This window comes from Myxocyprinus asiaticus, chromosome 38 (genome assembly GCF_019703515.2).
Source record: "Myxocyprinus asiaticus isolate MX2 ecotype Aquarium Trade chromosome 38, UBuf_Myxa_2, whole genome shotgun sequence".
NCBI lineage: Eukaryota > Metazoa > Chordata > Actinopteri > Cypriniformes > Catostomidae > Myxocyprinus > Myxocyprinus asiaticus.
Window position 1 is genome coordinate 16218388 of NC_059381.1, and position 24274 is coordinate 16242661.

At 35.9% G+C, this 24274-nt stretch overlaps 3 protein-coding genes across 5 annotated transcripts; all 3 read left to right on the forward strand.

Moving 5' to 3' along the window:
• Window positions 1-11825, forward strand: LOC127428996 (rod cGMP-specific 3',5'-cyclic phosphodiesterase subunit beta-like). Of its 2 annotated transcripts, XM_051677709.1 has the most exons (22): window positions 1-990; window positions 1823-1975; window positions 2168-2257; window positions 2348-2488; window positions 2574-2648; window positions 3784-3848; window positions 3940-4006; window positions 4117-4164; window positions 4677-4826; window positions 4925-5068; window positions 5160-5225; window positions 5701-5847; window positions 5976-6083; window positions 6380-6489; window positions 6594-6681; window positions 6763-6863; window positions 7638-7745; window positions 7817-7880; window positions 7987-8061; window positions 8151-8234; window positions 8351-8504; window positions 8711-11825. In XM_051677709.1, exons 1-22 carry the CDS (start codon window positions 520-522, stop codon window positions 8770-8772), a joined length of 2571 nt encoding a protein of 856 aa, XP_051533669.1. In that variant the 5' UTR covers window positions 1-519; the 3' UTR covers window positions 8773-11825. The 2 variants fall into 2 exon arrangements, with proteins under 2 accessions (XP_051533669.1, XP_051533670.1); XM_051677710.1 differs by lacking the exons at window positions 1-990; window positions 1823-1975; window positions 2168-2257 and having other exon boundaries at window positions 2362-2492; window positions 2577-2648.
• A 5426-nt stretch (window positions 11826-17251) lies between these two features.
• Window positions 17252-18198, forward strand: LOC127428997 (heat shock protein beta-11-like). Its single transcript, XM_051677711.1, has one exon. It carries the CDS (start codon window positions 17301-17303, stop codon window positions 17931-17933), a length of 633 nt encoding a protein of 210 aa, XP_051533671.1. The 5' UTR covers window positions 17252-17300; the 3' UTR covers window positions 17934-18198.
• Window positions 18199-19869: 1671 nt separating this feature from the next.
• On the forward strand, window positions 19870-24214 carry LOC127429112 (zinc finger protein ZFP2-like). 2 transcript variants are annotated; one of them, XM_051677919.1, is made up of 4 exons: window positions 19870-20235; window positions 20690-20825; window positions 21318-21812; window positions 22516-24214. In XM_051677919.1, exons 1-4 carry the CDS (start codon window positions 20059-20061, stop codon window positions 23964-23966), a joined length of 2259 nt encoding a protein of 752 aa, XP_051533879.1. In that variant the 5' UTR covers window positions 19870-20058; the 3' UTR covers window positions 23967-24214. The 2 variants fall into 2 exon arrangements, with proteins under 2 accessions (XP_051533879.1, XP_051533878.1); XM_051677918.1 differs by having other exon boundaries at window positions 19871-20235; window positions 20687-20825.
• The last annotated feature ends 60 nt before the right edge of the window (window positions 24215-24274 follow it).

Below are 24274 nucleotides of genomic sequence, written 5' to 3' on the forward strand. Positions count from 1 at the left end.
TGGCCTGGTTTAATAGGGCTTAGTAATGAGGAGTGTGTTTTTAATAAGAACTTAAAGAGCTTGTACCACAAAGGCCAGGCTTCTGGGAGAGGAACAAAGCAAATTTACGAAACTATTTGCCACACACATACTTTAATGATTGCATATCTTTGACTCTAAAACTTTCATTAATAAGAGCATCACTTCTCCCAGGACAGAGAGAGTGTGAAGAGCAGGACGTCGATCAGTTTCAGCTGTTGGCTCAGGCTTTGATGCAGGTCACCTGATCAGTTTTACTACAGCAGATCCTGGTTCACCTTCAACACTATTAGGAAAACACCTTGCTGATGACAGTTGGATTGGACTCGGGTTGCCCCTGCTGTTGCAGGCGTCTCATCTCACGATTCCTCTTTTTCTCAACAGTTTGAGGATTACATGCTGTAAATATTTTATTTTTCCCCCTGAAAGCTCATTTGAACTCTCACTTCTTGATCGTCACCTGCTAGTACTGGGACTGGGGCAGAAGATCCCAAACCCAAGATGAGTGTCAAAAAGGAAGACGTGGAAAAGTTCCTCGATGGAAATCCAGATTTTGCCAAGAGCTACTTTGACAAAAAGCTCAAGCCTGGTGCTGTTGCCTCAATCATGCAAATATCCGAGTCCAAAGTGGATCTGGATACTTTTAAGGACATAATCTCAGTAGAGGAGGGAGCGATATTCTACAATCTCATTACAGACATGCAGGAGAATGTCAATATGGAGAAAGTGATGTTTAAGATTCTGAAGCGGATCAGTGCTCTGATCCATGCCGACCGATGTAGCCTCTTCATGTATCGACAGCGGAATGGTGTGGCGGAGCTAGCAACACGACTCTTCAATGTTAACAAAGATTCGGAGCTTGATGACTGTGTGGTGCCTCCAGATTCTGAGATTGTCTTCCCTCTTGATATCGGTATAGTAGGATATGTTGCTCAAACCAAAAAGACCATCAATGTCAAGGATGTCACACAGGTAGGAAGCATGCTTAGAATTATTCAGATTCAAATATATGTACTTAAATCATCCAAGTACATAGAAGTACATGGTAACTAACTATTGACCAGGCAAGGCATACTTAAATGAATATTAAATCTGTTTACTATGCCTATCAGAAACTATTATAAATTATCTTCATAACTGCTGGTATGGTCAGTCCATATTTTAAGGCTTGGCAAATCCTCTTGACGTAATCCATTTATTTCAATATTCCATGACCCATCTCTTGCATGAAGGATTATTTCGCCTCTGCTATTTATGGGATTCAACAGGGCTCGTTAAAAGACCAAGTTTACTCTGCATAGTTGAGTTACACACAAAAAACTTGCACAGCGTGTCATGGATGTTGCTACATAATTTTACATTACAGATTTTAATTTGTTCTTTTATCATTAATTACATTGTTAAATAAGAATGAAAACACCTAATTTAACGTTCTAATAAGCATTAATCCATTAGCAATAATTAATTGCCACATAAATGTTTGCAGGTGTGCATTAGAATGTACTTAGCACCACAATTAAATGTCTAAAACAGGCACTAAGCATTATTCAAGGTTGACTAATTCTTCTGCTATTTTTCAACATGTACATTTCCTTGTTTTCAGGACAATGTCTTTAAAAATGGCATGCATGCAATTCCCCTGGGATTAAAGTCACACATTCTAATTTTATTTAAAAAATAAATTATTGTTAACAGAATTTGCTGCTTTTGCAGCTTGACCCTATAATACCATACAATGTTAGTGAGTGATAAATACAAATATCTGTGTCCTACAATGGTAAAAGTGACTTTGCTTTCATTTTAGGATAGTCACTTCAGCTCATTTGTTGATGAACTCACTGAATACACCACACACAACATTTTGGCCACGCCCATCATGAATGGAAAGGATGTAGTAGGTGTCATCATGGCAGTCAACAAGACCACTGGACCACATTTCACAGATGAAGATGAGGATGTAAGTTACAAGTGTCTGTATCTGCCTTTCTGCCTTTTCTTTCCTCCACCAATTATAACAATATCAACACAATCTGCCTCCACCAACAAAGCATTACCCAAAGTATATAGCTAGTTACCTAAAAAACAATTTTACTGGTTCATTTTTAAAGTATATTAAAAGAAAGTCAAAATATGTCTCCTTTTCTCAAAGCTGTTTTTAAAGTATCTGAAAGTTGGCTCTCTGAACCTGAAGATATTTCATCTGAGCTACCTTCATAACTGCGAAACACGTAAAGGACAGGTCAGTCTGTATACACAGCAAAAAATATAAGTTACAATTAAACAGATAAAGATACAATTTTTTATATGTTTTCATGTATCTCATACATAGCTGCTGTTGTGGTCAGCTAACAAGGTGTTTGAAGAGCTCACAGACATTGAACGACAGTTTCACAAAGCTTTGTACACAGTGCGAGCTTACCTCAACTGTGACAGGTACTCTGTGGGCCTGCTGGACATGACAAAGGAAAAGGTGCGTCCATCATGGAATCACACTGAATTTAGAGGCTTCAATCTGTTCTGTCTCTTTGTCAGACTGATTGGTTGTTCTCCTGCAGGAGTTTTTTGATGTTTGGCCAGTGTTGATGGGAGAACAGGCACCGTATTCTGGCCCTGTAACTCCGGATGGAAGGGTAAGCTTCATGTTTCACATTTAAAGGGATAGTTCAACCATAAATGAAAATTCTCTCAACGTTTACTCACTCTCATGCCATCCCAGATGTGTATGACTTTCTTTCTTCTGCTGAACACAAACAAAGATTTTTAGAAGAATATCTCAGCTCTGTAGGTCCACACAATGCAAGTTAATGGAGACCAGAACTCCAAAAGCTCCAAAAAGGAGATAAAGTCAGCATAAAAGTAATCAATGTTTTAATCAATGTCTTCTGAATCAGTCCAGTTAGTTTTGGATGAAAACAGACCAAAATATCACTCCTTTTTCACTGTACATCTTGACAGCAGTCTCCTTAGAAATCATGATTTCAAGCTTGATTACACTTCCCATAGCGTCATTTAGTGCTCTGCGCATGCGTCAAGCACCAGGAAGTGTAATCAAGCTTAAAATTATGATCGTGCCTAGAGACTGCAATGGCAAGATCTACAGTGAAAAATAAGTTATATTGTGGTCTGTTCTCACCCAAAACCAACTGGATTGCTTTAGAAGACATGGGTTAAACCACTGGAGTGTTATGGATTACTTTTATGCTAACTTTATCTACTTTTTGGAGCTTTTGGAGTTCTGGTCACCATTCACTTGCATTGTATGGACCTACAGAGCTGAGATATTCCTCTAAAAATCTTCGTTTGCATTCAGCAGAAAAAAGAAAGTCATATACATCTAGGATGGCATGAGAGTGAGTAAATGGTGACAGAAGTTTCATTTTTGGCTGAACTATCCCTTTAACATTAAATGGAGTATCATTGTTCATCCAAAAATGAAAATTATTTTATTATTTACTTACCCCTGTGTTATACAAACATGTATGACTTTCTTTCTTGCATGGAACACAAAACAAAGAGTCATTTATTGCTATGTCCAAGCTGCTCTGTTCCATACAATAAAGTAGAATGTGACCATGGCTTTCTCTGGTCACCATTCACTTTCATTGTCAAAGAGCAGCTTGTGTTCCACACAAGAAAGTTATATTGGTTTGGAACGACATGAGGGTGAGTAAATGGTTAGAGAATTTTCATTTTTGGGTGAATTATCCCTTTAAGGTCTCTTAAAAGCAAAATAAATATTTATCTTTTTTATCTTTATCCACTTAGGAAGTAATTTTCTACAAAGTTATTGATTATATTTTGCATGGAAAAGAGGACATCAAGGTCATACCGTACGTTTGACTTCTTTTTCTTCTGATCACCTTTTCTGATTGCTATTTCCAAAGAATGCTTTAGATATCTTACGTATCTCTTTTTCCACAGAAATCCTCCTGCAGACCACTGGGCTTTGGCAAGTGGATTACCCACATATGTTGCAGAGAGTGGACTTGTAAGTGACTCTTAATTTCTTTGAGAATTAATTTTGCATGGTTGTTTTGGGAAATGTACAAATGGCAATTTAAAAATGAATTTGTTTATTGTTTTTATTGTGTGTTCAAGATTTGCAACATTATGAATGCAGCATCAGAGGAAATGTTCAACTTTCAGGTAGATATCAATTGCTATCTAAAACAAGATGTTTAATCGTTGAAGTTCCCTTGCCTTGCAGTAATTACACTTTTGATGTAAAACGTATAGTTTTTAGTCTCTTCATTATTGTACTTTACAACATTTTTATAATTTATTTTACTCATGGCTACTTTTTATATAATTATTTTTTTTAAATAAAATATTTGCGCAAACCTAGAATTTTCACATACTTCTTAATATTGTCTTGTATATGTTTTATAGTACCTTTTATATGCTTTTTTTTTCTTAAAAAACAATTACACATTTATATTACCTTAAAGTTTTGTGCCTTTGTTTTGTACCTTTTCTCTTTTTTTTACTTATTTAGGACTCTTCTTAAATAAAATGAAATAATAATTCTTAAATAATTTATTATTAATGAAATAAATTATTTATATTTAATCCTTCTTCAGCGGTGGACTTGTAGAAAAATGCATTTCATTGTCAACAATGACTTGACAAATAAACTTTGACTTTTGCTGTTTATGTAGACGGAGGCCCTGGATGACAGTGGATGGACTATCAAGAATGTGCTGTGTCTGCCAATTGTCAACAAAAAAGAAGAAATTGTCGGTGTTGCAACTTTCTACAACAGGAAGGATGGCAAACCATTCGATGACCATGATGAACAACTCATGGAGGTAAGATAGATAGATAGATAGATAGATGTCATGTATTGATTGAGTACAAAGATCACTGACTTCTTGTGTCATGGAACAATACATTGCTGTCTTGACAGGCTTTGACACAGTTTCTGGGCTGGTCGGCCCTCAACACAGACACCTACGACAAAATGAATAAGCTGGAGAACAGAAAGGATATTGCCCAGGACATGGTGCTTTACCATGTCAAATGTCGAGATGATGAGATTCAAGATATCCTTGTAAGTGCAAGTGCTTCTTTGATTAACGACCTATTAACCCATTTTTACTTTGATTAGGCTCTTGAGTCACCATCTTTTTGTTCTGTTCCAGAAAACAAGAGAGTATTTTCAAAAAGAGCCAAGAGACTGCGAAGAGGACGAGCTTTTGGAAATTCTGGTACACCGAACAGCATCTCTTATAATCTTATTAAAAATGCACTCAGTAATATTTCCCTCATGAAATATGAGTCCAAGACGACTGCCTTATCGGCCCCTGTAACAAACTGTACACAAAAATTACTGAGTGCACCTTTCAAGTAAAGAGTTTTGAAATCAGTGTACAGGTTGACCTGGAACTTCTCAGATAGATGTATTATGCAGACACAGACAGTCATATTTGCTGGTTGGCCATTAGCAATAGCATTACAACAGATGTTTTCAATTAAGTCTACTGTGACTCTCCCCATATGTTTACCAGCATATGAATAATTATGTTCATGTTGTGCAGTTTCAGCTGTAACAGACTGCTCCTAATTCACATCCATATTTCATGTACTTCCATATTTTTTCCTTCTGTCTTGGTTCATTTATGTTCTGAAAATGTTATGTATTTTCTGACTTTTGTTTTTGTTCGTCTGTTGTTTTTCATGCAGAAACAAGAGCTGCCTGGTCCAAAGAAGTTTGAGATCTATGCCTTCCATTTCTCAGACTTTGATTGCACTGAATTGGAACTTGTAATGTGTGGGATCCAAATGTACTATGAAGTTGGAGTGGTTAGAAAGTTTCAGATCCCTCAGGAGGTAAATGCCCCTTGCTTGTTTGTGATGACTTTGTGATGATGGAAACAGCTGCTTTGTACGTAGCATTTGTTTTATCATGAAATTACACAGAACTGAAATGTAAATTGACTGCTATCTTCTTTACTTAGGTTTTGGTGAGATTCATGTACTCAGTCAGCAAAGGCTACAGGAAAATCACCTATCACAACTGGCGCCACGGCTTCAACGTTGGACAAACTATGTTCACATTACTCACGGTATGACCTGCTTAGCCTGCTCAGGGTCCAAACTAAATTCAAATTGAATTAACTTGTTAATATTTAAAGATGAAGTGTGTAATTTCTGTGCCACTAGTGCCACCAAACAAAATGTGCAAATTTGAAAGTTTTCAAACAATTTTTAAACATGAGGTGGCCTCGCCCCAAACTCACACCAGATATTGTGCTGCAGAGATTACAATATGAGTCCATTTTTACATTTTAATATATAACATACTCTAAATCTTAAAGAGAATTAGAATGAGAAAATAATATCTGTATTTTTATGGAGCCAGACAGGCAAACTAAAGCGGTATTACACAGATTTGGAGGTGATGGCTATGATCACTGCCGGCTTCCTGCATGATATAGACCACAGAGGCACAAATAATCTCTACCAAGTCAAGTCAGTAAACTACTACTACTATTCCTTCTACAATTGCTACTATTTCAAATCGTCATTATCATCAACATCATCATCATTTTAATATTTGTATGTTTTGTAATCAGGTCCCAAAATCCTCTAGCCAAGCTGCATGGATCCTCCATTCTAGAGAGGCATCACTTGGAATTTGGCAAATTTCTGTTATCAGATGAGGTATAAGCAAGTTGCCCAAAATATACTTTAAGTCTTTGCCTGCTTATTTGATTTTATATTGACATATACATTTTTTCTTAGTCCTTAAACATCTTCCAAAACCTCAACAGAAGACAAATGGAACATGTCATCCACCTCATTGATATTGCCATTATTGCTACTGATCTTGCCTTGTACTTCAAGTAAGTTATGACAATATGTAATACTGGCATGTTATGATCTGTTTTTTTAGGTGAATTAGCATATATTTAAGAAATAAAGTTAAAGGACTAGTTCGCCATAAATAATAACAAATAATAAATAAATAAAGTCATTTTTACTCAGCCCTATTTTGTTCCAAATCTGTAGACCCTATACTTTTTGTGTGGAGCACAAAAGGAGAATTTCTGAAGAATCTTCAAGCAGCTGTTGTCTATACAACGAAAGTTCATAGCGATCATGGCTGTCAAGGTCAAAAAAGGAGAAAAACACCATAAAAATTGCAAAAGTCTGTTTTCATTTGAAGTCACGTGATAGCTTTTAGGTCCTTATTCACAGAAAATCTTCTGCTCGACTGCAGCTCTCAAATCTCATTCTTTATACTACATATTCAAATTGCTCTGTTATGTTACAACACATGTGACATACCCATGTAGATAACATGTAGATTAGTTTGGACTACTTTTATTGTGTTTTTGTTCTTTTTGAAGCTAAACAGCCATGGTCACGATGAAATGTAGTTGTATGGAAAAGAGCTGTGTAAAATTTTCAAAATTCTCTTTTCTGTGTTCAATGGAAAAAATAACAGCATACAGTATGTGTTTGAGACAACATTAGAGTGAGTAATTACTGAAAGATTTTTTTTGTGTGTGAACTGTTTCTTTAAAGAATGAAACTAAATTGAAGATAAACTGAGGAATATTGGCTAAAATACAATATAATACCTTACTCAACTCAACTCTGTCTCTAACTTAAAGAAAGAGGACAATGTTCCAGAAAATTGTGGATCTCTCTGAGACATATGAGGAGGAAAAGAAATGGGTGGACTTCATGTCTCTTGAAACAACAAGGAAAGAAATAGTAATGTAAGTATGTCCAGTTATAGCTACACTTGGTATTTTTTTGTTTTCTGATCATATTTTTATGTAATGACCAGGGCCATGATGATGACAGCTTGTGACCTCTCAGCAATCACTAAGCCATGGGAGGTACAAAGCAAGGTAAGAGATGTCAGCTAAAGAATAATTAAACTGTACATCTCTGCAATATACAAATTTCTGCTTAAGTATAATTTCTGCAATGGATCTATCTACCACCCAACCCTAGGTTGCCCTCTCTGTAGCAGCAGAATTCTGGGAGCAGGGTGATCTTGAGAGGACTGTTCTTGAGCAACAGCCTATTGTGAGTACTTTGTGTAACTAGAATAAAACATGATGTAAAATTAGCAATCTAAAAGGCTAATATCTCATCTGTCTGTTCACTTTACTTAGCCCATGATGGACAGGAACAAAGCCGCAGAATTGCCCAAGCTTCAGTGTGGTTTTATCGACTTTGTCTGTACTTTTGTATACAAGGTACAATTTGGATGAAGGGGACTGACAAATTCATGTTTCCAAAAATTTATGTCAAAAACAATATATTTTGGTCACTTAAAATTACTTAACTGACTTTCCTTATTTATTTTCCACAGGAATTCTCTCGTTTCCACACCGCCATCCAGCCAATGTATGATGGCATTCTTAACAACCGGATGCATTGGAAAGAGAGGCAGGAGGAATATGAGGCTAAATTAAAAGCATTAGAAGAGGCAGCTAAAGCCAAGCAGGAGGAAGCTGCCAAGAAAGGTTTGAACTTTACATTGTATCATTCATCTACAGTATATCAATTTTTTTTTTTTTTTTTTTACGTACAATGCATCTGTATTAAATTTCATGGAAACTCTAATCAGACCCGTTACAGTTCTTCAGTCAGTTTACCAATGTACCCCACTCTGCTATGTTATGGTGTGATGCATTTCTTTAATTTGGAGTGTATGTGTGGTTTCTCACAGCTGGTAATGCCAACAACGCCAGTGGATCAGAATCAGGATCCAAGACCTGCTCAATCTGCTAGAGAAACATAATTTGGCAAATGGCAAGGCAGCTTGGGACACAAGAACACAAGGAATAAAAAAAAAAAGAATTGGAGTGTTGGACAAACACTATCAAAGCATTTGTTATCAGCAAGCCATATAGGACCAACTGTTAGCTTGTTGGTAACAAGGCTGCTCAGGCAATTCAACTTGCCTCAAGTTAGTATTACTATTTCATGATGTATCTTTGGCGCGAAGATGTTGGGTTAAAAGCATTTTCCACTGGCAGTCAGCTATATTTCACTTGTATTTAATGTTCTACAGAAAAGTCAAGAGGTGAATATTGCAACTACTTCAAAGATGGTTTTGATTCATCATAACAATGAAATGTTCTAAAAACATTTTAATATTTTTCTGAACCAGTCATAGAAATTAGCACCATATTTACATTTTGCCTGTACTGGATAGTTTATACTCACTGGTGACTGGTTGCTATGTTAATGTCAAGGAGAACCATGGCAACAATGTTTCTAGGTCCAGTGAGTTTGCCCATATGTGGAATTTAAATCATGGGATTTATCAATCATAATTTAAAGAATATATTCTATTGTATATATAAATGTAACTCTATTTTACATTTTTGTCACTACCTGCCCTGAATCGGAACAAAAAGTCAATTTTATGTGTGATACAAACTTTTGTTGTAAAGTTTACATTTTAACCCTCTAAAAGTGATCACATTATAGAGCTGAGAAGCTAACTTTCGAATTGCTAAATGTGAGGTTTATTTGGCTAAATGTGAACAGTAATGGCATTTCATAGGAAACATACACTCACTGAGCACTTTATTAGGAACACGATGGTCCTAATAAAGTTCCAGATGTGGTCTGCTGTTGTAGCCCATCCGCCTCAAAGTTCGACATGTACATTCTGAGATACTATTCTGCTCACTACAATTGTACACGAGTGATTATCTGAGTTACCATAGTTTTTCTGTCAGCTCGAACCAGTCTGGCCATTCTCCATTGACCTCCCTACTCAAGGCATTTCTGTACACAGAACTGCCACTCACTGGATGTTTTTGGTACCATTCTGAGAAAACTCTAGACTGTTGTGCATGAAAATCCCAGGAGATCAGCAGTTACAAAAAATACTCAAACCAGCCCGTCTGGCACCAACAATCATGCCACGATCAAATTTCCCCCATTCTGATGGTTGATGTGAACATTAACTGAAGCTCCTGACCCGTATCTGCCTGATTTTATGATTGCACTGCTGCCACATGATTGGCTGATTATATAATCACATGAATAAGTAGGTGTACAGCTGTTGCTAATAAAGTGCTCAGTGACTGTAGATCGGGGAGTACACCTGAGTGATGGTCAGCTTATGTAAAAACTGGAAAGGCATTGGGTTTAAAGTTGTAGTTGTTTTTATAGTTTTTGTTTTTTCACATAAGCTGGAAGTTAATATGCAATTGTCCATCAGACGTTATTTACATCAAGTGCTGTCGTGGGTGTGTTTTACTGAGAAAAGTCCCGTTGCTCAGTGTCTCCACTGTTGGGACATGCGTTCACAGAAAAAACAAATTCCAGTGGCCTTGATACCATTCATCCAATGAATTCTCAGCTGACCTGAACCAACGGAACCATGAGAAGTTTTCTGTGATTAAATTCAGAAAGGTATTCAGATTTGAGCATACTTTTTATAGGAAGCAAGTGTTTCTCTTTCACTGGTTGTCCATAAACATCAGTAGATGTCAGTTATGAATCTAATCGTGTAAATACAACAAATTGTATGAGGTACAAAGAGAACTAGTTTGTAAGTAAATACAACAAAGGCGTGTTGTTAGCACACTTAATAAATTCTACATGCTCTACATCATTATACTGCTTCTATTTTGCATTCCAGAAAAGGTTCAATTTAAGTAGCGAAGGACCAGCAGTAGGAAAGTAAATTGATATATCAATGTGACAGATCTGAAAATGAGGGCTCAGTAATAAGGCTTGTGTGTCACAAATTTAAATCACTTGCAGAGCAAGTTTCATTATGTTTTGACAAAAAATCATGATGCATCATCAAATGTGATGCTCTAAAATCATCCACAATACAGCATCAAGTATGGGTGATTCCAATTAAATTGGTTAACTTGTTAAGCTTCACTTCTGCATGCTCAATAACAAACAGTTCTTCCAATTTGAGATTTTATTTTATTTTTTTGTATAGACAGATGGTGGTATTTTCTGCTGAATGACTCACTCGCTAAGAAAGCCTCTTATCCAATCTGAAATATCAGCAGTTTCCACCCTTCCTTTTCTAATGTCTGGATGTCATCTGTAGAGGATAGAGACTTACATTTGCATTTTACTACAAATCATCTGACAATATTCTTACAAGACATTTAAAACTTGATGCTCACTCTTCAATGCTTTGTCTCTATTAAAATTTTTCTCCAAAATTGGCAATTCTCAAAGAAACCGAGACCCTTTCAGAAACCTAGTATATAATTTGAAGCATTTGAGACGTGTTCTAAACAAATAGTTTTCTTGCTTATTTCAATAGTAAAGGAAGTGTAGCACTGCAGCTAAGTAGCAAAGAAGCATTTGTGCAAAATCAGCACTTTACAGTATTGGCTTGACCTAAATCCTGGGATTTATGTTAAACCATGGTCAGGTTATACAACTGTCCACCCTCTATAAATGTCACTACGGTGGTGCAGAAAAGGGAAAATGGTCCACCACACATTCTGAATAAACCCCACAATAAATAATTAGATTTTACCCAGAGAGATTCTCTTGTTTTATTAGACACACACGAGTCTGACTAAAGGAGTTCATTCAAACATTAGAATACCAAATTAAATCATCAGTTTAATCAAATCAAGCATTCTTTTTCACCTTATTTTGATAGGAAGGTCTGTGTGCTCAGAATAAGCTGAACACTGACAACTGAATAAAAAAAAAAAAATTAAAAAAAAAAACACATGCAAAAGACATTTTTAAACTTCCTGTGTCTTTATTGAAAAATAGATAAGTTGACTGTCCTAGAAATTCATTTCAGAGCATTGTTGGAATGGATACATCTTGGAGAGTTACTTCAGAATGGTGTCAGAGTTGGCTGTTGAAGTAAAGAGAGATAAATGTAGATATTTAAAAAATGCTTAAATAATTAAGATCAAGAAAACATCCTGCATTAAATGCATCACAAAGTTTGGCCACACATTCTGAGCTTTGATAACTTTCCGTGAGTGTGAATGAGCTTTGATAACTTTCCGTGAGTGTGAATGAGCTTTGATAACTTTCTGTGAGTGTGAATCATAATCCACTATGCAATACATTCCCTAAAATTCCTTTTCCATGAATAACAATTTGAATTCTTATGGAGACTGAAGCCAACTTTGGTCGCAAAGTTAAATTTCACATAGTTAGAATCTGATGTTAAAAAACCATTGCTGTTGATCTCATACTAAATAAATAAAAACAGACCAAATCCTTACATCATGTTGAGAGCACACATTTCAACATTACTGTATCTTCCCTTTACTTCAGTTTTGTTCATTTTAAATACAAACATTAAGGGATGCAAATTAAGAGTTGTATAACCTAATACACAAAGAACAGTTAAAGGGTGCTTCTCATTTCTAAAATTGTGCATCCTCATTTCCTTTCCTTGCTTCCTAGCTCCACCCTCTTAGGAAATGAGGAAAGGATCCAAGGATTGGAAACGAGGATGGAGGAATCAAAGCAAGACGTACTTATAAAATGAAATGTCCTGCTCACTGATGCGTTTTTGCGCAGCTGCAGTACCTCTGTGTGCTTTACGCTATGTTATTGAAACGTTATTATTAATATATTCATAATAAATAAAAATAATTCAAGATGCCCTTTTGAAGTATGTAAATTATGGTTTAAACTGCAAAGGTGATACATGAATTAAAATTATTGTGTCAGATGTGAAGTAGGAGGAGAATTAATACATGCGTCTGGTGCTTCGACCAAAAAGTCTTCCGCATAGGATGCTCCTGTGTTTCCTCACTCAAGCATCCTTGGGAAACTTCCTCCATCCTCTGTCCTTACCTCCTCACAGTGCATTTAGAGAACTGATACATCCTTCATGATGGCAGACTTTGATTAGTTTTCGGGGTCACAGGCTCGAGGACGGAGGAGCGAGGAAACGAGGTTGCACAATTTAGGAAATGAGAAGCACCCAAGATGTGATAGAGGGGGTTACAGACCTTCAGCAAGTTGTTTGTAAATCCGCTCTTGCTCTTCCCTAACTTTCTTCTCCTCCTCCTCAACCCTTCTTTCTTCAGCAGCAATGGGTTTTAGATAATCTAGTGAGCAGTTGGATTGAAAAATACAGTAGAAGCACAACTTTATCAAGGCTGAAAACAAGGCACCCCGATATCCTGCACAATTTACATTAAAGGCCTGCAAATGTCAACAAGGGTTAAGGCATACAATGGTGTGAGACCAAAGTGACAATTTGGGATACAAAATCTAATTTAAAGGTGCACTCCTAAAGACATTAATTGTAATTTTGCAATATATGTAGGAAATCATGACCACTCACATTATAATGAAGACTCCAGTCATATCAGTAACCTTATAAAAGCTGTTTTATTCTACACTGAGAGGGTCCGCACATGGGGGCTGCCATATAAGAATCACATGACCAGCCAAATACTACTCACTTAATCTCAGTATTCATCCTGTTATTTGATACTTTCACTCATTGATTAAAGTAATCATGGCTGAATGTGAATACTAAATTTCTACAATGGCATCTGAAACTGAAAATTATTGATTTTAAATTATGCTGCATCCAAGCTGCTAGGTGTCAGTGTAATGCTGCCTTCATGTGCTATCGGAATTATCCTATTTCCCACTTCTGAAGTGGTAATTATGAGTACGTCGCGTTCAAGTCCTTTGTTGCCGGAAAAAAACTTTCATTCATATATATTTCTAGAGGAACTTTTATTTTGACACCATAAAAAATATTACTCAGCTTGCTGACGATAATGTAATTTTGATCAAATACAAGCTATTTTTTCAATGTAAAAATGTAAAACGTGCATCAAATGGTTGCTGATACACATAAATGAATATGACCAAAACGGTAAGTGCTAACAATTAACTGTATTTAGAAACATTAATAAAACCTGTCATTCACTACAGAAACTGTACTCTCCTCCACCTTGTTGAAAGTTTAGGACTCCTCCCATGTCGGAAACTCTGGTATCAAAATTATCTCTGAGTTTCCCCAATCGTAATTATGACTTGAAGGGTCATTCATGTGCAACTTCTGAGTGGGAAAGTCGTATTTACGATAATTCTGATAGCACGTGAAGGCAGCACAAGTCCAAGATGACACAAAGACAAAAATTACTGAATGCACCTTTAATTTAAACTTAAATAATAAACTAAAATAAACCAAGTTGAAGGATTCAGCCCAATTTAAAACAAAGAAACAGTATGACATAAAATGAATGAGAAATACTTACTAATCTGTACACTTTCTAGGCTATTATTCAGATATGCAATTTAGCGACCACTATACAAAAGGTCAGATTGAAGCACAATAAAGCACACATGATGCTCTTTGGGACATTTTTAAATCATAGCATGGATCAACAGGTTTTGCACAAACTTTTGGTTTAATTTTAAAATTAAACTTTTAACTTAGATAGTTGTGCTGATGATAGTATCATTTGTAATTACATTTTTTAGGTAGATGCTCTTTAAACCCCAGTGCAAATAGGGTCAGGTACTATTTACACCCCTTATGAAATACTAACATTCGGTATAGCGGCATCACTGCAGCTGTGTTTGTGTTTATTTAGAGTGCCACAGTTACACTACACCAACTCCTACCCCTAAACCTAATCCTTACCTTCCTTTCCACAAATTAATCATGGTTTTACTACAGTAACCACAGTATCACCATGGTATTTTGTAGTAAAATCAAAGTAACCACAAAATTAAACATGGTTACTATATTAAGACCATATTACTGTAGAAGCACCATGGTTAATTGCATAAAATCTATGGTTTCCACTTAAAAAACATTTTTACTGCAGTATTACTATATTAAAACTACCTTTATATAAATTCTTATGTGTTATTATAAGTAGTATTAAAGAAAATATTAAGAGTGGAGACAGGAAACAGAATGGGAAAAAAGAGTGCGACAAACGCAGAATCGAACCCGGGTTGAAAAGGCACAGTCTAACCAGCGTTACACCCCACACCACCTAAAATGAAGTTTGTCATAAGTTTGTATGTCTCCAATACATTATTGGGGTGCATACAGCCGCGCTGTGTGGCAGGTGCTATTTACATCTGGGTGCAAATAGTCACGTTTGTTTTAGTTTTTTTGGTTGTGTTTTATTCAGTTAGAAAAATGCAAATAGCAAAACTTTTACTAGTGGTTTCAGACATTTGAACTCCAGTGTATTTAAAATAATACGTCACCATACATAGTACTTACCATATCTCTGTTTCCCATAGATTAAACCAATCAGCAAGGCTGACCATCTTGCTGTCTGAAATAAGAGAAAGAAGATATCATGTCAAAATGCTAGCTTGTTTGCTGACGAACTTTCTAAGGACAAAGACAATTCTTTACTAAATATTAAGACCAACACTGAACATAAAATAAAAACTGTTTCACTGTTTATCTATACACTGTTTAGAATGACCCCGGATACCAAGTTAACAAGATGAGCTCAAGCTAAGGTCAAACTCTTGGACAATAACATGCAAATAAACAGTTTATTCACAAACAATATACTTGAAACGTTCATTCACTGGTTAACTTTCTATTCAGCACGTCGTGGAAACCATCGTGCACTTTACTTGCAGTTAGCATTATTGACTGACCTTGCATTGCTATGGATAGGCTAGCTGGCTAACACGATTAGCTCAACAGCTATGGGCTGACCAATGCAAACTATGCTAAGCTAAGCTAGGCTACACATTTAGCACTACTTAGGATAATTGAAGGTCGCCTATGTAAACTAACAAAGAGTAAAATATGTATCTAAATAGAAATTACACGTTTGTTGAGAGTTATGGTGCAAGGAAAAATCATTGTCGATTAATATTAAACATACCTTGATAAGAGGGGAGACTTGTACAGGAGGAACCATGTTTGTATGGATATCTTCTTCAGACAGGAGAGGAAGTCAAGAGTGCTGTTAGCTCAGATCTGATTTATCAGAGGCATACTCTACAGACTTGTCTCACACAACAGTCACTACACAGTATTAGGGTAGTTGACAAAAATATCGCCATATATAAAAATGTAAAAAAAAAATAATAATCACACACATATATATATATATATATATATATATATATATATATATATATATATATATATATATACGTATTTTTTCAAACATTAAATTTGTATTTAAAATCTATTAATATAAAAGGGAATATTTACAATTTTCACCTAATCTTTATGTACTGTAAAAAAAATAATAAAATAAAAATAAAAAAAAAAACACTGACAAGTGTGAAAAGATAGGTCATTGTTAATCTTTATCATATTTAGGCATCATACATATTAGGCATCAGTCTCCACCAGACAATACCATTTGTTTGTATTTGTATAGATAAAATATTCAGAAAGTCCAAGTATTTTAGGATCTATTATTTGTTTCCACTTGAGTTGAATTTATGAATCTATTTCAGGAAGTGATGTTGCTAGAGACACTGCCAACATAGGAGTCAGTTTCAGAATCCCGTTGGATTAGAAAGCATGTTGGAATGCTCATAAGTTAAATTTAAACATGTCAGATAGAATATGATGTAAGCTCTGACACAGAAAGAAAACATGAAACCCTATGTGTCATTCCCTGTATTCCAAATGGGATAAATCAGCCTCTGAAGGGCACTTCAAAGGAAGAACAATCACGATAGCCTTGCTGTAAGTTCGCTTCAAACAGAATTTCCAACAAAAATGACTTATAAGGTGAATTCCGAATAAACATAATTTTTACACACCTTTCAGTCCTCCAAAGCTCTCACAGTGGATGGTAAAGTCTTTGAAGCGAACAGGGCATAGGGACGATCACTTCTGAATGAGACACACATTTCGGTAACCATTGAGCGTATTCCCACAATTTTATTTATTATTACCATTATTTTATCTATTACTATTTTGGATATTATTTAGTTATTTTCAATGAGTGATATCCTGTTATAGTCCAAAAAAACACAAAAAGTATGAATAGAAAAGGTTGTATTATCTTGTGGATTAACCTCTTCTGTTAATAGAAAGTAATTCAGACCCATTAGACAGCTAGAGTGGTCACTGTAAAGAGAACAGTGATGTACTTCTCTGGTATTTAACAGATGGATCACAAAAATACTTGTTTTGGAATATGACCACAACTGCTCTGTCATAGCAGCCCTCTACAGGCTAACACACACTGCAGTGCTAATAAAGGACTGTTACTGGAACATTCTGAGGCAGCATATAAAAACACCGTGGCTTGTTTACTGGGGCAGTAGCTCAGAAGATTCGACCAGCTGAACACATCACCGAATATCCAGTGAAGATGCTTTGCCCAAGCACATTTCAACCTCATCTTAGACCATTCATGGACTTCCACTGGCCAGTGCGCAGTCTCTGGCCAGAGACGAGACCTCTTTTCTTTCAGATTGAACGAGAAATGATGAGACACATGCAGGAGATGAGGAACAACCTGGAGTTCATGGAATGCCTGCATCAAAGGATTTTCAATGAGATTGACCATGTTTCACCCATGACAACTTTCAAACCCATCTCATTCCAACTTGGAAAGGAAGGAATCCACTATGCACTGACATTAGACACAAAGGATTTTTCTCCAGAGGAGCTGTCTGTCAAACAAGTGGGCAGGAAGTTGCGGGTGAGCGGAAAAACAGAGAAGATGCAAGATGATGGGAATGGATCATACTTGTGTAGATGCCAAGAATTCAGGCAAGAGTTTGACCTTCCTGAAGGTATTAATCCTGAGGCAGTGACCTGTGCTTTGCGTAATGGCCAGCTACAGATACAAGCACCTAAAGAAGCTACATCTACCGGTAATGAGAGAGTGATTCCCATTACGTACACTCCTGCTGTCAAGAATTCCACTCCACAGAGTCCTGTTCCTCAGAGCCCACAGCCTGAGAGCCAAGCAGCTGAGGCAGAATCTACAGATAATTGAGTTTATTCTTTGTGAACACTGTCACCCACAATGGAACAAATTAATCTATGGAAAATGGACATAATTTATATTTACAAATAGACTGAGTTGACTTTATAAGTTTTTTAAGTCACCAACATTTTGTAGCTTTGTATGAACCATTTGTTTATTGTAAAACAGAAGACAAATATTCTTCAGTTCAGTTCCTCAGAAGTATTACTATATTATATACATTTTTGTTAAATTCCAAGAGATGTTCTTGTCTTGTTTCCATTAAATAAACAAAAAATCAACCACCACTATTATTACTATTATTAAATTGTTACTTCATGATTTTTACACAAAATAGGATGAAATTATTTGTATCCCCAGATATTTCTTTTATTCATAATTGTATTAATTTTCAACTTCACAACTTGTAATACATTTTCTAGAGGAGTAATACAGTATATTATATTATATTATATTACATTTTATATATAGGTATATATATATATATATATATATATATATATATATATATATATATATATATTCATTATCAAAATATTAATAACTACAGCCTTGACCAACACAAAATCGGTATCGTTTTAAAGTTTAGAAGCTGTAATTTACAATGCATGTAGGCATTATGACCAAAACTGAACAAGGGCTTTAAAATTTGCAGACAAATCAGAAGTTCCGTTTTGATAATTTATTACTAATTTTGCACTGTATATATTATTGTAATCAATAAAAACATTAAACTGATCAAATAGCCATGTCATATGTTGTTGTTTTACTCAGAGACAAAAATATAGTGAGTAATAGCTTAGTATATGTCTTTGACATACAGGTGCATGTTACATGTAAACAGGTGCTGCCTATATGCCACGTTTTGCTTATAACTTCTAGAAAAATAAACAGAACAGAAAATATCACATTCCATTATTTTGAGGAGGTGATTATCATTAGCACGAGCCCACATACAATGTAATCGGATGCATAGATCATTAGATAATCCACAGAAGCACAGTGTGCACACAGCACATAATGTGCTATCTGGCTAAAAACATGTTAGCTTTCATGGATCAGATGACTTAATTGGAAATAATATAGTACGTTGTCCAGCATCATGGAATGCTAAACCAATATATTAGGATTCAGATCTGAGAGTTATGGTGCAAGGAAAAATCATTGTCGATTAATATTAAACATACCTTGATAAGAGGGGAGACTTGTACAGGAGGAACCATGTTTGTATGGATATCTTCTTCAGACAGGAGGTGGAAGTCATCTAAATATGGGCAGGGAGGATTGTTCACTCTAATTACATATGACCACCAGCAGATGGCGCCAAGTACATGACACAGACTCAATGATGGCTCAAATGACACAGAATGGAACTGAATGAGATCTCATTACTCATGCCTGCATGCTTTGGAGAGAGCATACCTTTAATCATTGTTGTATTTACATGTGTAATTAGTTGTTATTAGTTGTAGCAGTTTCTTATGCTGAGAGTTTCAGAATTTATCATACTCTTTGTCATTAAAAAATGTGAAAGTTTTCTTTAAAATGATAACAAACAATTTACTTTTTTGTTTTGTTTTTTTTGTTACAAGCCTTTAATTTTGGTCATGCCACTAAACAGGAAATCTTTAAAAACACATTCAGAGCTTAAAGGGTTAATACCTTCAGTACAGGAGGAACACTCAATATACATTATAAGAAATAAATATATAAGAATATAAAATAAATATTATGCTAATTAATATGGACTTCATATGAAGGTTTAATACCTCCAGTACAGAATGAAAGCTCAAACTTCTCATTGAAAACAATAGAATTTTAACTTTACAGTGTAGTTGATACATTACTTGAGCAAAGCGTACTACGTACTCCAATCCTGTAGGTGGAAGTATTATTTTGTCAAAATATATTCCCGGTATTTGGGTTTTAGAGATACATTTCCTTCCGTTTTTTTTTTTCGCCCGCCACAAACAAGAAAATGGCTGGTTTGCAAACCGCCGTAAAACAGCAAGAAGAAGAAGAAGAAGAAGAAGAAGAAGAAGAAGAAGAAAAATGGCTCGGACTAGCTAAGGAACTTTGTACGTGCATTTATGTCATGCATTGCTCCTAAAGTGCTGGCTAATCATCCCCGACCATGACGGCAGCAATCCACGAGCTGCTTTCCTCCGTTATGGGGGTTTTAGTTGAAAGTGTGGTGTCGGAGTTGAGCAAACATCTCTCTGACTTCACTGTCTTATCAGAGCAGTTGAAGAGCAACAAGGGCGGAGCTGTCAACAAAAACAAACTCAAGCAGGCGAATCAAGCCAAAACTGTAAGTTCTAGCGCAGAAAAATGTATGCAATGTAAATTACTTTATATAACAAGCTTCTGGCTATAAGTTGGTGAACTGTTGCTTGTCTTGTAAATACCGTTTCGCATAAATGTATTAAAATCATAATGAGGCACAGCATAAATAATCTATTTCAAATACATAATATAATAGAATAGATAGAAACATAGTACATATGTTAACTGGGCTTGCCTATTAGGCTAATTTATACTGAGCTTTTGTAACCTGTTTTGGTAATAATATGTGACCATATATATATTTCATATACCACATTGCAGATTGTAGGTGTTTTGACAGACACACAGATAATAAAACAATAGAATAGAGTATAAGCAAAAGTGTCAATCTAATTAAACCATGTACTTGTCATGCAGATATTTTCAATAGGTTCACGCAATTAACGAGTCATCTAACAATCTGTTTTGCTTCTCAGAAGGAGTTTGCAGCATTCATGGAGATGTTGAGTAAAGCAACTGTAGAGACCATGGTAAAGCTGATTTATGATCGCATCACGGCTCAAGTACTGGAAGCTACAGCAAAGTTGCAGCTTTCAAAACAAGACAAGTCAAACGGTAGCTTAAGCTTTTATGCTAAATCACTAACTTGAATCCAAGGTCTTGAGTTTGACAAATATAACTTGTAGGCAGACAGTAGAAGTAAGCTTTCCAAAGATCTCAAAATGTAACTGGTTATTTATCTGTATTTGGTAGAGATGGATTTATAAAAAAAGATGACTAAAAAGCTGTTGCTCCAGATATCTGCCCTTACAATGCTGACAGCCAGCATCTTGCCAATCTGATGAATAGACGTGTGGTCATAAATGATTTTTTTTAATGACTATACCTTGTGTCCCTAAACAGTATTTCAATATAATTTACTGTTATTCGATATGTTGCTTAAAATTAAATGCAGCTTTTTATTTTATTATGTTGTAACCATTTTATAAAAACAATAAGGCATTTGAGACCATGCCATATTGTGAATTACAGATTTTCATTGTGGTTTCAGACTTTTGGATCCCACTGTGTGTATATTAATGATTTGACATCTCTGTGTTCTCACAGATAGTCAAGCAGCATCATCTGAGCCTGAAAACAGTGTGTCTTTGGAACCTGAAACAAACAATGATGACGATGAAGTGGAAACAGAGCATCATGATGTTGACTCTGGACATGCAGCAAATAATCAGTACCAACAGATTTCCTTTGCACAGGCAGTAATTCTGTTGGGGAGTTCAGGTGAGAGCCAACCTTCTACAAGCACAAATGTGGCTGCAGAAGAGAGACAGGAGCCTTTCATTTGTGACACCTGTGGAATATCATTCAATGACGTGGCCTTGTTGGACATTCACAATGCTTTACACAAAGAAAGACCTTTTAATTGTCTAACATGTGGGAATACTTTCAAAATGATGAAATGCTTAATGAAACACCAGAGATTTCATACAAATCCAGAGTTGAATATTGAGTTTGAAACTCTACATGAAGAATTCATTGTGCAGCTTGAAACATGTGATGCTGTCAATCCATCCCTGGAAACAATTGAAGTGACCACTCAAAGTAAGACAAATGGATGACAATGCAATGCTTAAAGGTGCACTCAGTAAATTTTTTGTTAATGTTGCGCCTGATTTGGCAGTTCTCTTGGACTTTATACTGACATCTAGCAGCATGGATAATAACCAATTATAAATGAAAGTATAGACAAAAATTTGCTATTAGTTTCAAAGCTAGCTAGGGTTAGGTACACTATTTCTAGTAACACAGCTAATTATAATCATCGATTAAGCAAAAGTACGACACAGCCATCATAAATAAAGAAATATTTTCAGCTAAACTATTCAGGGGTGGATTATGGCTAGCAAGGGCTCTGGGGCCAGTTTTCTTTTGGGGCTCTTCCGGTCCAGTTATGTTTTAAAGTTGAGATCTAACTTTTTGAAGACAGTTGGGTCTTCTAACTTCATTTTTGGTTTACTGTTCACACCAGTCTTTTTGCCACCACTTACATTTGTGATGTAGGCGGTGATATCGCCAAATTTTTGGTCTATTAGACCACTGATTTGACTCTTTATCTCATGTCAGTGTATATATTTTTCCAAATTACTTATAATTTTTTTATTAGTAAAACTTTTTAAAATGAGGGAAAAATTACTGAGTGCACCTTTAAAGACATTTCTGCCAATATTTGTATTAAACTAATAATAATCAACAGTTACCTTTCAAATGAGTTTTTCTGAAATATACTCTGTTCTTATCCTAACAGGCATTCTCCAAAATAACTACGAAGACGAATCTTATGATGTCTTTGAAACCAGTCAGAATGCAAACGAATCACTTATGCAAGGTTTAAATATTATCATCGAGAACACCAACAATCAGCCTAACATCACTTCCAACATGGATATAATCAAGCAATTGAATGATGGTTTGTTCCGATGCAAAACCTGTGGGAAGTGTTTTGAACTAAGGTGGAAGTTCATTAACCATGTTCGGGCTCATGTTAAACATTACAAGTGTTCCTACTGTGATAAGCGTTTTACCATGAGGAACTGCCTCATCAGACATGTAGCAAAACACACTGGAGCTCAGTTATTCAGATGTGATATATGTTCCAAGTCGTTCGTATTTCAGGCCTCTTTGGAGAAGCACAAGCGTCTGCACACAGCAGAGAAGACAGTTACTTGCCTAAACTGTCAGAAGATTTTTCCTGGCAAGCGTTCATTCAGTAGACACAGGTGCAGAGCACTCGAAAAGCTCTACAACTGCCCTGTATGTGACAAACAGTTCAAAATTAAACAAAACATGCTTGATCACCAAACGCTGCACACTGGAGTGAAGCCGTACTGCTGCGAGATATGTGGTGCATTTTATAGTTGTGAGAGATATCTGAAAAATCACCAGAAGAGTCACATTGAGAAAACGTACGAATTTGGATGTGAACTCTGCGACAAGCGATTCAGCGCTCGTAAACATTTGCAAGCGCATATGCTCGTGCATACGAGGGAAAAACGATATGTGTGCGACATATGTGACAAGAAGTTTGCCACCTCTGGAAATCTCAACAGACACCGAGCAGGTCACACAGGAGTGAAGCTGTATGGTTGTCCTATATGTTTGAAGAGGTACACCACAGCGTATGCTCTAAAAATTCATACGCACAAACACACTTCGAGCAAACCGTTTCTTTGTGATGTTTGTGGGAAAGGATTTACCAGTTCGGACTACATGAAAAGGCACAAGCGAATCATTCACATAGGAAGAAGAGATTATGTCTGTTCGATATGTAATAAGGCTTTCATCTTCCCCAGTTCTCTTAATCAACACATGCTTGTACATACAGGAGAGAAGCATCATGAAAGACTAGTCAGTCCTTTGCTGAAGAAGTTCAGCTGTGATCATTGTCAAAAGAAATTCTATTCACAAGCTGCCCTCACAGTTCACCAAAGGGTTCACACAAAAGAAAAGCCTTACAGTTGTGACATATGTGGAAAGAGCTTTGGGTATGCAAGCAGTATTCAAATGCACATGAGAATCCATACGGGGGAGAGACCTTTTAGTTGTGATGTATGTGGCAAGACATTCAATCAGGCTGTACATCTGAGGACCCATCAGAGGGTACACACTGGTATGAAATCATTCAGTTGTGAGAGCTGTGGAAAGAAGTTTGTGGATCAGAGAAACCTGAAACAACATAAATGTAAATACGCCATGTAAATTCACCAGTAGCAGTTACCTTTTTGCAAAACCAAAGGATACACTGTACTACATGTAACTGATCATATGTTCAGGGCTATGTGAAATAGATCATGTAAAACATAGCATTGTAATGATCTGTAGAGTCTTTTCTGGAATTAAAAATTAAATGAGTTTGTATGCTTCTGCATTTTTAAGGTGTAAACAATTACATTTTCAAAGAAAGACTGGAATCAATGGTTGTGTGTGAATGCAATAAACACCATGAAGAACCACCTCTGTTTTTTTCTCTCTTTTGTAATTGACACTAGGTGGCACTGGCACATTAA

Excerpts from the sequence above, each read along its gene's own strand:
- LOC127428997 (XM_051677711.1), top strand. The coding sequence starts at position 17,301 with ATGCTTTGCCCAAGCACATTTCAACCTCATCTTAGACCATTCATGGAC.
- LOC127428996 (XM_051677709.1), top strand. The coding sequence starts at position 520 with ATGAGTGTCAAAAAGGAAGACGTGGAAAAGTTCCTCGATGGAAATCCA. Across the intron at positions 4,827-4,924 it reads ATGATGAACAACTCATGGAG|GCTTTGACACAGTTTCTGGG; the intron begins GTAAGATAGATA and ends CTGTCTTGACAG. Across the intron at positions 8,505-8,710 it reads GGAGGAAGCTGCCAAGAAAG|CTGGTAATGCCAACAACGCC; the intron begins GTTTGAACTTTA and ends GGTTTCTCACAG.
- LOC127429112 (XM_051677918.1), top strand. The coding sequence starts at position 20,059 with ATGACGGCAGCAATCCACGAGCTGCTTTCCTCCGTTATGGGGGTTTTA. Across the intron at positions 20,236-20,686 it reads AGGCGAATCAAGCCAAAACT|AAGGAGTTTGCAGCATTCAT; the intron begins GTAAGTTCTAGC and ends TTTGCTTCTCAG. Across the intron at positions 21,813-22,515 it reads AATTGAAGTGACCACTCAAA|GCATTCTCCAAAATAACTAC; the intron begins GTAAGACAAATG and ends TTATCCTAACAG.